Source organism: Carcharhinus amblyrhynchos, chromosome 9 (genome assembly GCF_965287045.1).
Source record: "Carcharhinus amblyrhynchos chromosome 9, sCarAmb.v2.hapA, whole genome shotgun sequence".
NCBI classification, from domain to species: domain Eukaryota; kingdom Metazoa; phylum Chordata; class Chondrichthyes; order Carcharhiniformes; family Carcharhinidae; genus Carcharhinus; species Carcharhinus amblyrhynchos.
Window position 1 is genome coordinate 109137126 of NC_137332.1, and position 12890 is coordinate 109150015.

At 44.4% G+C, this 12890-nt stretch overlaps 1 protein-coding gene across 1 annotated transcript; it reads left to right on the top strand.

The window, feature by feature from the left end:
- Positions 1 to 243: 243 nt before the first annotated feature.
- Positions 244 to 9944, top strand: LOC145348185 (zinc-binding protein A33-like). Its single transcript, XM_080196378.1, has 6 exons — positions 244 to 869; positions 959 to 1054; positions 1148 to 1381; positions 2742 to 2764; positions 3958 to 4073; positions 8499 to 9944. Exons 1-6 carry the CDS (start codon positions 459 to 461, stop codon positions 9047 to 9049), a joined length of 1431 nt encoding a protein of 476 aa, XP_080052504.1. The 5' UTR covers positions 244 to 458; the 3' UTR covers positions 9050 to 9944.
- The last annotated feature ends 2946 nt before the right edge of the window (positions 9945 to 12890 follow it).

Consider the following 12890-nt stretch of genomic DNA (forward strand, 5'->3'; position numbering starts at 1 on the left):
CGCCAGCTCTTTCCTCTCCTTACAGACGCTGCCAGACCTGCTGAGATTTTCCAGCATTTTCTCTGTTGGAATGTAATTCCGTGCATGGATCTGGAACATTCACCGAGTTTCACCGCAGGGTTTGTAATCGGCAGCGAGATCAGACTGGAGAAAAATGCAATGGAATCTCGATGCCGCCCATCTACGCCTCCTCTCTCTCCCTCTCCCTCCCCTTCCACAGTCAACATTCCCTGGAGCCCAAGCCGCCCCTGACGGATTGTAATTTTTCCCCTCCACGCTCCAACTGTTTCTCCATCACACTGAGCGAGGATTTATCAACGCGTGTGATAGCCGGGAGGACAGAGATCAATTTATAATCGCAATGAATGTCATCAGGAAATCTGGAACTGAAGGTGTTCAGGAATGCAGTTGGATCCCACAGTTAAACCGGTTTGAATCAGGAAGTGCTGAGAGTGAACATGGCTTCGAAGCAGCTGGTCAAGAGTTTGAATGAGGAGACAATTTGTCCAATTTGTCTCGATTTCTTCACTGATCCGGTAATGCTGGATTGTGGACACAACTTCTGCCGCTCCTGTATCACCCAGAGTTGGGAAAAGAAGGAGATAAACTCCTGCCCGGAATGTAGAGAGGAGTTTCCGCAAAGAAACCTCAGAAGAAGTCGGGCCTTAGCGAATCTGGCCGAGAAAGCTCGACAATTAAAGCTGAATCCGAAAGAGAAGGAAAGTAAACTTCGCTGTGAGAAACATCAGGAAGAACTGAAGCTGTTTTGTGAAACTGACAAGAAATTGATGTGTCTGATTTGTGTGACTGCGGAGGAACACAGAGAGCACCGCTTTCTGCAGATTAAAGAAGCTGTTGAAATGTACAAGGTAGAGGGAACAAATTGTATCGCTTGATTGTTTTGTGACAACTAGTTGTTCTGAGACTTTTATTCTGTGATTTTCTCTCCCAATTCCAGGATCAGCTGAAATCTTCCTTAGATTCTCTCACAGAGAAGAAATCGGTGATTCTAGAAATGGAGCAGAAACAGAAAGGGAAGATTTCTGAAGTTCAGGTAAAGTCTCCCTGTGCTGATTTTCCGGGATCTCGGTTAGTTTTGTTCCCTTTATCGCGGGACATTAATTATGTTTCACATTTCATTGGGTAGGAACAGTCGAGCAGTCTGCAGACCCACATCACATCCGAGTTCACTAAAATGCACCAGATTCTCACTGAGAAAGAGCAGCGTTTACTCAGAGATCTCAGGGAAGAAGAGGAGAGGATTCTGGAACCAATGGAGAGAAAACTTCGAGAGATTCAGGAGAAGTTAAATTCTTACGAGGAGAAACTCTCAAAGTTGCAGAAACAGATGGAGCAAAAAGACGATCTGATATTTCTGAAGGTGAGGGAATATATTGCGGCTCAGTTCAGGGAAACTTCACACAGGCACTATATAACTGATGGGAACCCTGAAATTAATATAGAATTTACTGAAAAATGAAGACATTTTGAATTAATTTAATATATCGCAGGCCCTTTATTGAAATTTACCACAGACACAATATAACTGATAATAAGTCTAAAGAGTTTACAAACAGAAGGATCAGAATTAAACTGAGTTTGTGTCTACTTCGAACATTTTCTGCAGTCGTGAAGTTTATTTATTAGTCACAAGTAGGCTTACATTAACACTGCATTGAAGTTACCGTGGAAATCCCCTAGTCTCCACATTCCAATGCCTGTTTGGTACACTGAGGGAGACTTTAGCATGCCAATGCATTTAATCAACATGTCTTTTGGACTGTGGGAGGAAACAGGAGCAAACCACTGAAATCACTGGGAGAATGTGCTGACTCAGTACAGACAGTGACCCAAGACTGGGATTGAATCTGGGTCCCTGGCACTGTAAGGCAGCAGTGCTAGCCATTGTGCCACTGTGCTGCACTAACTTACCACTCCCACATTGTGCAGGATCTCAGGAATAACGGCAACCTTCCAGGGATGAGCTGTCCTGATCTGGGCATTTGGTTGGAATTATTTCCTTGCTTCAGTAGTATAATTTCCTCCTGAAAATGACATTGTAATTCAGTTCCCATTCCATATTGTGAGTGTGTGGGTGTGTTTGATATGGTGCGTCTGAGATTCACTTTGCCTGCAAGTGGGATTGATGTTGTGTTCCAGTATCTGATACAAAGGACATCTTAATGATATCATCAATTCTACAACACATAGGACACAATTCCCTTCATTCTGCCTGTGCCAGCTCAGTGAAAGAGCTCTCTGCCTGGCTCTTTATTCTGACGGGGGCAAATGTTTCCATATCTTAAAATTCCGATTGAATCGGCTTTCTCCATCATGTCAATCTGCACACTGAAGATCATCACAATTCAATGGTAAAAGAAAAATTATTTTTCTACGATTGTCTTGAAGATTTGTGAACTTGATCCTCCCGACCTCCCTGTTCCTGTATTCCTTTTAAATTGTATTATTTAGTTTCTTTGCCTCTCCTCATTTTTCCATCCAAAATATATCACTTACACTTCTGTGTTAAATCATTTGTGCCCTGTGTCTGTTCATTTCACCAGAGAGTTACAGAGTCATAGAGGTTTGCAGCAAGGAAATAGGCCTTTCGGCACAACTTGTCCCCTTTTTTGGACCACTAAGCTAGTCCCAATTACCGTATTTGGCCTCATATCCCTCCTCCATCGCCGTCTTGAAATCTGTTATTGTCATTCTTACTGTTGGTGATTTATTTATTTCAGGAGGAAGTTTATCAGAAGAGAAGGTAAGACATATTCTTTACTAAAACTTTACAGATGTTTGTCCAATTTAAATATCTCGAACGGGTTGATATGGCTGTTTGCGGATCCCTCTTTTTTTTTTGAGTGCAATAATTATATTTTAAAAAGGGTTTACAGGTGAGTGACGATACGGCCGATGGTTCACACGTGAGTGTTTTCTTTGCAGTGACATCAAAAATGAACTACGACTGTGCTAAATGGGATAGATTTCAAATGTATCTAGCCACTCAAGGCCAGGCATCTGTGAGGCGCGATGGACCATCAGCAGCAGCAGAATTGTACTCAACTATAATCTGTTAGCTCATGGCAAACCAATAAACCAAAGGATCGAACGTGATTCAGTAAGGTGTGAGGAGGGCATGCCTTGAGCAATACCGCATAATACCTACAGTGCAGAGGAGGCCTTTCAGACAATCGAGTCTGCACCGACTTTCTGACTCAGGCCCTCTCCCGCTCCATCCCTACTGTAACATGCACATTTACCATAGCAAACCCATCTAACACTAAAGGGCATTTTAACATGGTCAATCAACCAAACTTGCACATCTTTGGAGCGCGAGAGGAAACCAGAGCTCCCATAGGAAACCAACGCCGACACAGTGAGAATGTGAAAATTCCACACAGACTGTCCCCCAAGGCCAGAATTGAACCCGGGTCTCTGGCGCTGTGAGGCAGCAATTCTGTCACCGTACTGCCCCTAGGGCATACCTAAAATGATGTGTCAACTTACTAAACCTACAACAAAGGACAATTTCCATGCAAAACGTTAGAACAGCAAATGATAAACAAAACTAAGCAATGCCAAAACCAATAGATCAGATCTAAGGTCTGCAGTCCGGTCACATCCAGTTATACGTCATGAAGGGTGGTACAATTGAAACAATTCACTGGGGGAGGAGGCTGCACAAATATCCCCATCCTCAATGATGGAGGAGCCCAGCACATCAGTGCAAAAGACATGGTTCAATCAGAACTGCTAAGTGGATAATCCATCTCGGCCTCCCCCAGCAGTTCCTTCCATGGTTGTTTCACTTTCCACCACATTCAGTCTGACATGAGAAGTGAATTTGGGACGTTTGATCATTTGGGATGTTTGATCATTTGGGATGTTTGATCATTTACTTCAATTCCTAAATAGTCTAAAACATTTATAACATCACTTGCTTAACTCTTACAGGATTAGTGATGAGGTTTACACTCTCTCAGTGACTGCTGTTTCCCTGTCTCGTGGAAAGTTCAGTGGTCCTTTACAGTACACAGCATGGAGAGAAATGATCAACTACATTAACCCCGGTAAAAATCTTGTATTTATTTTCCTGATTTCAAATCCAAGGTCCCAGTTTAAATATTCACTTTTCTGCTTGTTAATCCTCGGAGACTCACAATTATAATTTGGTTTCTTGTGGGTGCCTCTGGCTAAGTGGCTGAAGTCACCAGCACTGTGTGTCAAAGGAGTGAAGGGATCTGTATAACCAGAGGGATAGGGCATCAATCTCAGGATGTGAGTTAGAATTTCTAGACATGACTTGTCTGTCAGTCTGGGTGAAATTTTATGACTATGTATCAGGCAGACTTTTTTGGCACCAAAGAATGCTCTTAACCGGTGGCTGATCTGTTTAATGGATGTCATGATGACCACAGGTGGTTCAATAGATCTTTCCATGGGCCTCATTGAGTATGAGCTCCCTTATTAGGTGAGTGTGGGTTCGCCTACAGGGAAGGAGCTGCGGAGGAGGGTTAAAACTAGCTAGCTCCATTCAGTCGATAGATTCGTGTAATCTATGACAACAAATATAGAACGTTATCACTCCTCATCCCTCTGAGCCTCTCTGATCCTTATTCCTCTCTAAAATATTTCCTTGGTTGTCCTAATCTGTGGCACTGAGTTTCCTCAGTTTCAGCCTTGCCTGTTCAATTGCCTCCACAATATGACCGGCACTGGTTTCATTTCTCATTCATTCTGCACCACAGGAGTCTCTTAAACATGTAATCTACTTGCTGCCACTTGGTAACCTCACCAACAGAAACATGGTCAGTTTTCTGATGTACATCAATGACCCCTGCTCGACCTCATTACCACCTGGCCAAACATTTTCACTGCCAACATCTCGTCAATTTATCTGGAATTTGGCAATGGAAGGGACAGATTTTCTTCAATTAAGCAGTAGGAAAGTTTTTATGCAATTGTATTTGGAAAATGTCACCAACTCTACCCCTCCTTGTCCACTGGTTCAGACTGAACCAGACCCTTGCTGTCCCTTGGTCGCTTGACTTCCTGGTCTATCCCGTCTTTCCTGTTTTCTTCACTCAGCTTTGTAACATTGTTTCCCTTAGCTAATTAAAAGTTAATCATTTCAATCTTCTTCGTTTCTGAAGCAGTGCCCACCACTCCCAACCACCATCTTCATTTTCCTTTTCTCATTTTTCTTTCTCTTCCTGCTTTTCTCCGGATGTTGGTATTTCCTGTTGCTCCACATCAACAGAGTGATGTGTGGGTCATATCTGCAGAGTACATTTTGTTTGGATGAAAACAGCAGAGATCAAATCAGTAACAAGAACAGAGGACTCCGGAAACACTAAACTAGGATCAAGTCATAGATTCTTCGTTGGAACTGAAAGGACAGAAAATGTCTTAAAACAGTAGAAACTACAAGAAGTAGCAACTTAAAGAACAAAAGGCAGATGGCCTGCTGTGGATTGTTGAGGGAAGAGCAGGGAGTATGAGGAGGCATGTTGGCATTAAGGCAGTAAATGTATGGAATTTGTTTTTGAAAAGCTGGTCTAAGATGGACGTGAAAGGTCAAAATCTAAAATTGCCACAGTCAACATTGAGTCCAGATGGCTGTAACTTGCCCAACAAGAAGATGAGATGCTGCTCCTCCAGTGTGCACTGAGCTTGGACTTATTAGCTATACGCAGCATGGCTTTGTGCAGGGGAATTGTGTCTCTCAAAATTGATTGAGTTTTTTGAGGAAGTTACAAAGATGAGTGATGAGGACAAGGTAATGGTTGTTGTCTACATGAACTTTAGCAAAGCATCTGACAAGGCCTCTCATGGCAAGCTGATACAGAAGATGAAGTCACATGGCATCAGTGCCTGACACCTTCACGCTCTGTCCTCCGCTGTCCACCTTGTCCCCTGTCCACATATCCCCTCTCTTTTCCCTAACCCTGTTCACCATCTCCCTCCTCCATGTGTTTCTCCCAAGCGCCCCTTTTTTTCTATTCACTCTCTCCCCTCTTTTCCCTCTCTCTGTGTTCTCTCTCCCTATCCCCAACCTACCACCTACATTTCCTGTGCCCCACACACGCGCACACAGATGTACACACACACACACACACACACACACACACACACACACACACACACACACACACACACACACACACACACACACACACACACACACACACACACACACACACACACACACACCTGTCCATCCTCTTAATCACTCTATCCCCTTCCACTCCACTCTTCCTCACTCCACTCACTCTCACACTATTCTGCCTCCTTCTACTCCAGGTTTATCTCTCCCATCATCCTCCTACCCTCTTCCCCACTGTATCACATGTGCTGTCCCTTTCACTTTTCTCTCTGTTTACTCCATCCGCTCACACTCTCACCAATCCTTTCTGATCTCTCAGTCTTCCATAACAATCTCCCCTTTTCCCACACTCTCCTCGTCTATGCCCACATCCCCACTCTCTTTTCCTCTGCTCTTGCTTCTGGGTCAGGGGTGTGATGGAATATCCTCCTGGATGGGTGCAACTCCAACAACACTCAAGAAGCATGGCACTATCCAGGACAAAGCAGCCTGCTTGATTGTCACCTCAAACACCCGCTCTGTCGGTCACCAATGAATAGTGGCAGCAGTGTGTACCATCTCGAACAGATTCCCTCTCATCCTTATAAACTTCAGCAAGTATAAGTCCACACTGTTTAATCTCTCTTCACTCTTCAGTCCTTTCATCCCCAGAATCGATCTGATGAACTTCCTCTGAATTGTCTTCAGTGCCACCACATCCTTCCTCAAATAAGGAGACCAAAAGTGGACACAATACTTCAGGTGTGGTCTTACCAACACGTTATACAATCAGAGGTTTCCCGCATGGAAGCAGGCCCTTCGGCCCAACTTATCCATGCCATCCTTTTTTTAAAGCCCTAAGCTAGTCCCAATCGCCTGCATTTGGCCCGTTTCCTTCTCTACCATCTTACCCATATAACTGTCCAAATGCTTTTTAATAGTCAAAATTGTATCCGCCTCTACTACCACGTCTGGCAGCTTGTTCCAGCCACTCACCACCCTCTGATTGAAAAATTTCCCCTCCGGACCCTTTTATATCTCTTCCCTCTCACCTTAAACCAATGCCCTCTAGCTTTAGACTCCCCTACCTTTGGGAAAAGATAATGACTATCTGTTTTATCAATGCCCCTCATTATTTTATAGACCTCTACAAGATTACCCTTCAGCTTTCTATGCTCCAGAGAAAAAAAAGTCCCAGTCTATCCAGGCTCTCCCTATAACTTCAACAATCAAGTCCCGGTAGTATCCTAGTAAATCTTTTCTGCACTCTTTCTAGTTTAATAATATATTTTTCATAATAAAGTGACCAGAACTGTACACAGTGTTCCAAGTGTGGCCTTACCAATGTCTTGTACAATTTCAACAAGACGTCCCAGCTCCTGTATTCAATGTTCTGACATTGCAATGCTCTGAATTGCAACAAAACTTTTATACTCTGGTCCTTTTGCAATAAATGGTAATATCCTATTTGCCTTTTCTTAATGTTGTACCTGCACACTATATTTCCCTCTCTCTCTTAGCCCCTTCCATTCTCTATTCTGCCAACATATACTCTCTCCACTTCATCTCCTTCCCCCTTCCCTCATCATTCTGATTTACCTCTCCTTGAAGAATTCCCCGTGCGCCTCTCTCTCCTTTCTCTTTCCAGCAATTTTTCTCCTGCCCTTTCTGCTTTCTTTCCCCACCTCAGCTTGAATATTTTCCCCCCTCTCCCACATTCTTCCCCCCTCTCCCACTCCCGTCTTGCACATTCCCTCCCTTTTCCCACTCTCTCTCACGCACTCATTCTCTTTCCCATCTTCCTGTTTTTGCTAACACCCCTCCATCTTTCTGACACTCTTCTACTTTTACATTCACCCTCATGCTCACTCTCTCACTCACATTGTCCTTCTCTCCCTGATCTTGCATTCTCTGCTCCCCCAATCTCATTGTTAGAGAGCTTTCAAGACACTTCCTGCCACCTTCCTGCTCTCTCTGTCCTCCCCTCTCTTTTTTATCCACCCCCCTGATTTCCTTGTCATACTGCTCTCTCTCACTCTCTTCTGCTTCCACACTCTCCAGACACCAGATCCCTCTCCAATCCCATTCTCCATCTCTTGACTCCAGCTCTTTCCACTTCTCTATTCCCCCCTCTCTGCTCCATTTTCTCTCTTCTCAACCTCATTCTCAGCTTTCATCTCTCTCCTCTACCCTCTCTCTCACCCCCTAGATTTGCTTCCTATCCCATTTCTTTCCTTGAAGCTCATATCTCCCCTACACTTTATTGTCCTCTCCCTTCACTTCTTTACCTCACGGTGCTCTCTTCTCCTCACTCCTTCTGTTTCCCCCTGTGGGATTCTACCCCTCTTCTTACACTCTGCTCTCTTCATCTGACTAAATCACTGACTGTGTTATTTTAACTTTCCGCCAGCTCCAGCCTTTCTGACTCTGAATCCAAACACAGCCCATCCCCACCTCATCCTGTCTGAGGATCGGACCAGTGTGAGATTTGGAGACAAACGGCAGCCGCTCCCTGACACCCCGGAGAGGTTTGATTCCTGGCCCTTCATTCTGGGATCAGAGGGATTCACATCAGGGAGACATTACTGGGAGGTGGAAGTGGGGAAAAAGACTTGGTGGCGGCTGGGAGTAGCCCGAGAGTCTGCAGAGAGGAAAGGGACAATCGACCTGAGCCCTGAGTTTGGGTACTGGGCTGTGGGGCTGAATCCCAGAAGCAGTTGCTTTGCCCTTACTTCCCCATCATGCACCTCCTTCACTCCAGGAGTGAAATTCCAGAAGATCGGAATTTATCTGGACTATGAGCGTGGACACGTGTCATTTTACAATGCAGATAACATGTCCCATTTCCACACTTTTACCCACAAGTTCACTGAGCAAATCTTTCCCTTTTACAGTCCGGGATGGAATGACAATGGGGAAAACCCTGCACCACTGACAATCTGCTGGAGTAAAGATCATTAACAAATCCATCCCATAACTTCACACCGCCTCTCTGCGCCCTGTGAGCTGTAAGACCATAAGATATAGGAGCAGAATTAGGCCACTTGAAACCTGCTCCACCATTCGATCATGGCTGATGTTTTTCTCATCCCCATTCTCCTGCCTTTTCCCCATAACCCCGATCCCCTTATCAATCAAGAACCTATCTATCTCTGACTTAAAGACACTTAATGGTCTGCCCTCTACAGCTTTCTGCGACAAAGAGTTCCACAGATTCACCACTTTCTGACTGAAGGCATTCCTCCTCATCTCTGTTTTAAAGGATCTTCCCTTCAGCCTGAGGTTGTGCCATCTGGTTCTAGTTTTTCCTACGAGTGGAAACATCCTCTCCATGTACACTCTATCCAGGCCTCACAGTATCCTGTAAGTTTCAATAAGATGCCCCCTCACCCTCCTAAACTCCAACGAGTACAGACCCAGAGTCCTCAACCGTTCCTCATATGACAACCTCTTCTTTCCAGGGATCATTCTTGTGAACCTCCTCTGGACCCTTTGCAAGGTCAGAACATCCTTCCTTAGATATGGGGTCCAAAACTGCTCACAAAACTCCAAATGGAGTTTGACCAGAGCCTTATACAGCCTGAGAAGCACATCCCTGCACTTGTATTCTAGCCCTCTCGACATGAATGCTAACATTGCATTGGCCTTCCTAACTGCCAACTGAACCTGCACATTAACCTGAAGAGAATCTTGAACAATGACTTCCAAATCCCTTTGTATATCTGATTTCCTAAGCATTTTCCCATTTAGAAAATAGTCCGTGCCTCAATTCTTCCTTCCAAAGTGCATAACCTCACACTTTTCCACATTGTATTCCATCTGCCACTTCTTTGCCCACTCTCCTAACCTGATCAAGTCCTTCTGCAGCGCCCCCCCGCAACCGCTTCCTCAATATTACCTATCCCTCTGCATATCTTTGTATCATCTCCAAACTTAGCAACAGTGCCTTCAGTTCCTTCCTACAAATCGTTAATGTACATTGTGAAAAGTTGTGGTTCCAGCATTGACCCCGAGGCACACCATAGTTACTGGCTGCCATCCTGAGAAAGACCGCTTTATCCACACTCTCTGCCTTCTGCCAGTCAGTAAGAAGTCTCAAACACCAGGTTAAAGTCCAACAGGTTTATTTGGTAGCACAAGCTTTCAGAGTGTTGCTTCTTCCTTAGGTGAGTGAAGAGTTGTGTTCACAAACAGGGCATACATAGATACAGACTCAATTTACAAGATAATGGTTGGAATGCGAGTCTTTACAGCTAATCAAGTCTTAAAGGTACAGACAATGTGAGTGGAGAGAGGGTTAAGCGCAGGTTAAAGAGTTGTGTAAATTGTCTCCAGACAGGACAGTTAGTGAGATTTTGCAAGCCTAGGCAAGTCGTGGGGGTTACAGATAGTGTGACATGAACACAAAATCCCTGTAGAGGTCATCCTCAACTGTGTGGAACTTAGCTATCAGTTTTTGCTCGGCGATTCTACATTGTCGAGTGTCATGAAGGCCACCTTGGAGAATGCTTGCCCGAAGATCAGAGGCTGAATGCCTATGACTGCTGACTCTGACAGGAAGAGAACACTCCTGCCTGGTGATTCTTGAGTGGTGTTCATTCATCGTTGTCATAACCTCTGCATGGTCTCCCCAATGAACCATGCCTTGGGACATCCTTTCCTGTAGTTTAACAGGTAGGCAAAGTTGGCAGCCGGTAATTAGTGGTGTGCTTCAGGGGTCAATGCTGGAACCACAACTTTTCACAATATACATTAACGATTTGTAGAAAGGAACTGAAGGCACTGTTGCTAAGTTTGCAGATGATACAAAGATATGCAGAGGGACAGATAATATTGAGGGGGGGGTGGTGGTGGCTGCAGAAGGACTTGGACAGGTTCGGAGAGTGGGCGAAGAATTGGCAAGAGTATGTATCGTGTACCGGGTGGATGGTGTTCTCATGTGGGATGATGACATCCATGTCTACGATCCGGCATATCTTGCACAGGCTACTGTGGCAAGGTTCTGTGGTGTTGTGGTCACTGTTCTCCTGAAGGCTGGGGTATTTTTCTGCGGACAATGGTGTGTTTGAGGTTGTGCAGTTGTTTGATGACAAGAAGTGGGGATTTTGGGATGGCCTTGGCGAGATGTACATCTTCATCTATGACATGTTGAAGGCTCCAGAGAAGATGTCATAAATTCTCCGCTCTGGAGAAGTACTGGTCAATGAAGGATACTCTGTTCGCCGTGTCCCATGTTTATCTTCTGAGGAGGTCGGTGCGGTTTTTCGCAGTGGTGTATCAGAACTGTTGATCGATGAGTCAAATGCCATATCCTATTTTATGGGGGTTTTTTTAGCATCTATAGGTGTCTGTTGCAATCCTCCCCTACCATTCAACCAATCCTCTATCCATGAAAGATGATGAGTGTGGGTCTCAGTCACAGGTGGAGAGAGAAGCCAGATTAACATTCCTGGTATAAACCCTGGGAACTGAAAGATCAGCGATGACTTCTGTAGGGCTGGGGGAAAGAAGGAGGGGGAGAGAAGAAACAAGTAAAAGTTTAATTGTGGGGAGGAACTTTTTGGGTACAGCTGTGAACTGCAGAAATCCAGTGACCTTCCTGCCTGTAGTGTTTCTCCACAGGCAGAAGGTGGTGGGACATCACCATGCTTGAGATGAATCAGGGTAGAGATCTCCATGGATTCTTTCAAGAAAGTAATTTATGTTTGGGGAAAAAAACACAAAGAAGAGGGGAAGAAAAGTTATAGAACAATAACAAGCTCCCCGCTTTGTATAAATTCCCAAGAGTAAATGCTAGGCCTACTAGAGCAGCTGTCAGGGTTTCCTCCCCAGTCTTCCAGAATTCTTTCCCTTCTTCACAATGATGAACATTTTAGCTGTCATAGTTTTCAGTGGTGAGCCGGACATTTATTTTGCATAGGTGGAGGGGAAGGGGAGAGGGTGGGAGAGCAGCTGTTGTTGTGATACTTGGTCATCTCCATTTTAGGTTCAGGCAGTGAACAAGTGCCATTATCGTGCTGCCTGGCCTGTTAAGTATTTCCATCATTTTCTGTTTATATTAATCTCCAGTTAGTTTGTTTCTTGTAATTGTGATAAAGCTGTCTGCCTAACTGACATCAAACTCTCAGCATGGTTCAATAATGTTCCCTGAATGATTCAATAACAATGATGAACTGGAATGGGTTTGCACAGCTCTGTAAATATTGCCCAGAATGCCATGATCAAGGGGATATTTGTAATAAAACTGGAAGGGAGAAAACTTCTGTGTTTATGGGAAGTTTTATTTTACATTAAAGTAGCAACCTGTCTTGAGACAGTTTGAAGATGTAGTTTGAATGTAGCCAGTCGATCACACAAACCAGCCTCCCATCCATTGACTCTGAGTACACTTCCTGCTGCCTCGGCAAAACAGCCAGCATTATTAAGGATCCCACGCACCCCAGATATTCTCTCTTCCACCTTCTTCCGACAGAAAAAGTTACAAAAGTTTCAGGTCACGTACCAACTGGCTCAAGAACAGCTTCCTCCATGCTGCTGTCAGACTTTTGAATGAACTTACCTTGCATTAAGTTGATCTTTCTCTACTCCTTAGCTATAACTGTAACAGTGCATTCTGCACTCTCGTTTCCTTCTCTATGAACGGTATGTTTTGTCTGTATATCGCGCAAGAAACAATACTTTTCACTGTATGTTAATACATGTGACAATAATACATCAAATCAAATTGTAAATGATGTGATGCTGCTGTGAGTAAGAATTTGAAAATCTGTCTGTATTGATCACGATGTGTGAATTAATCGAA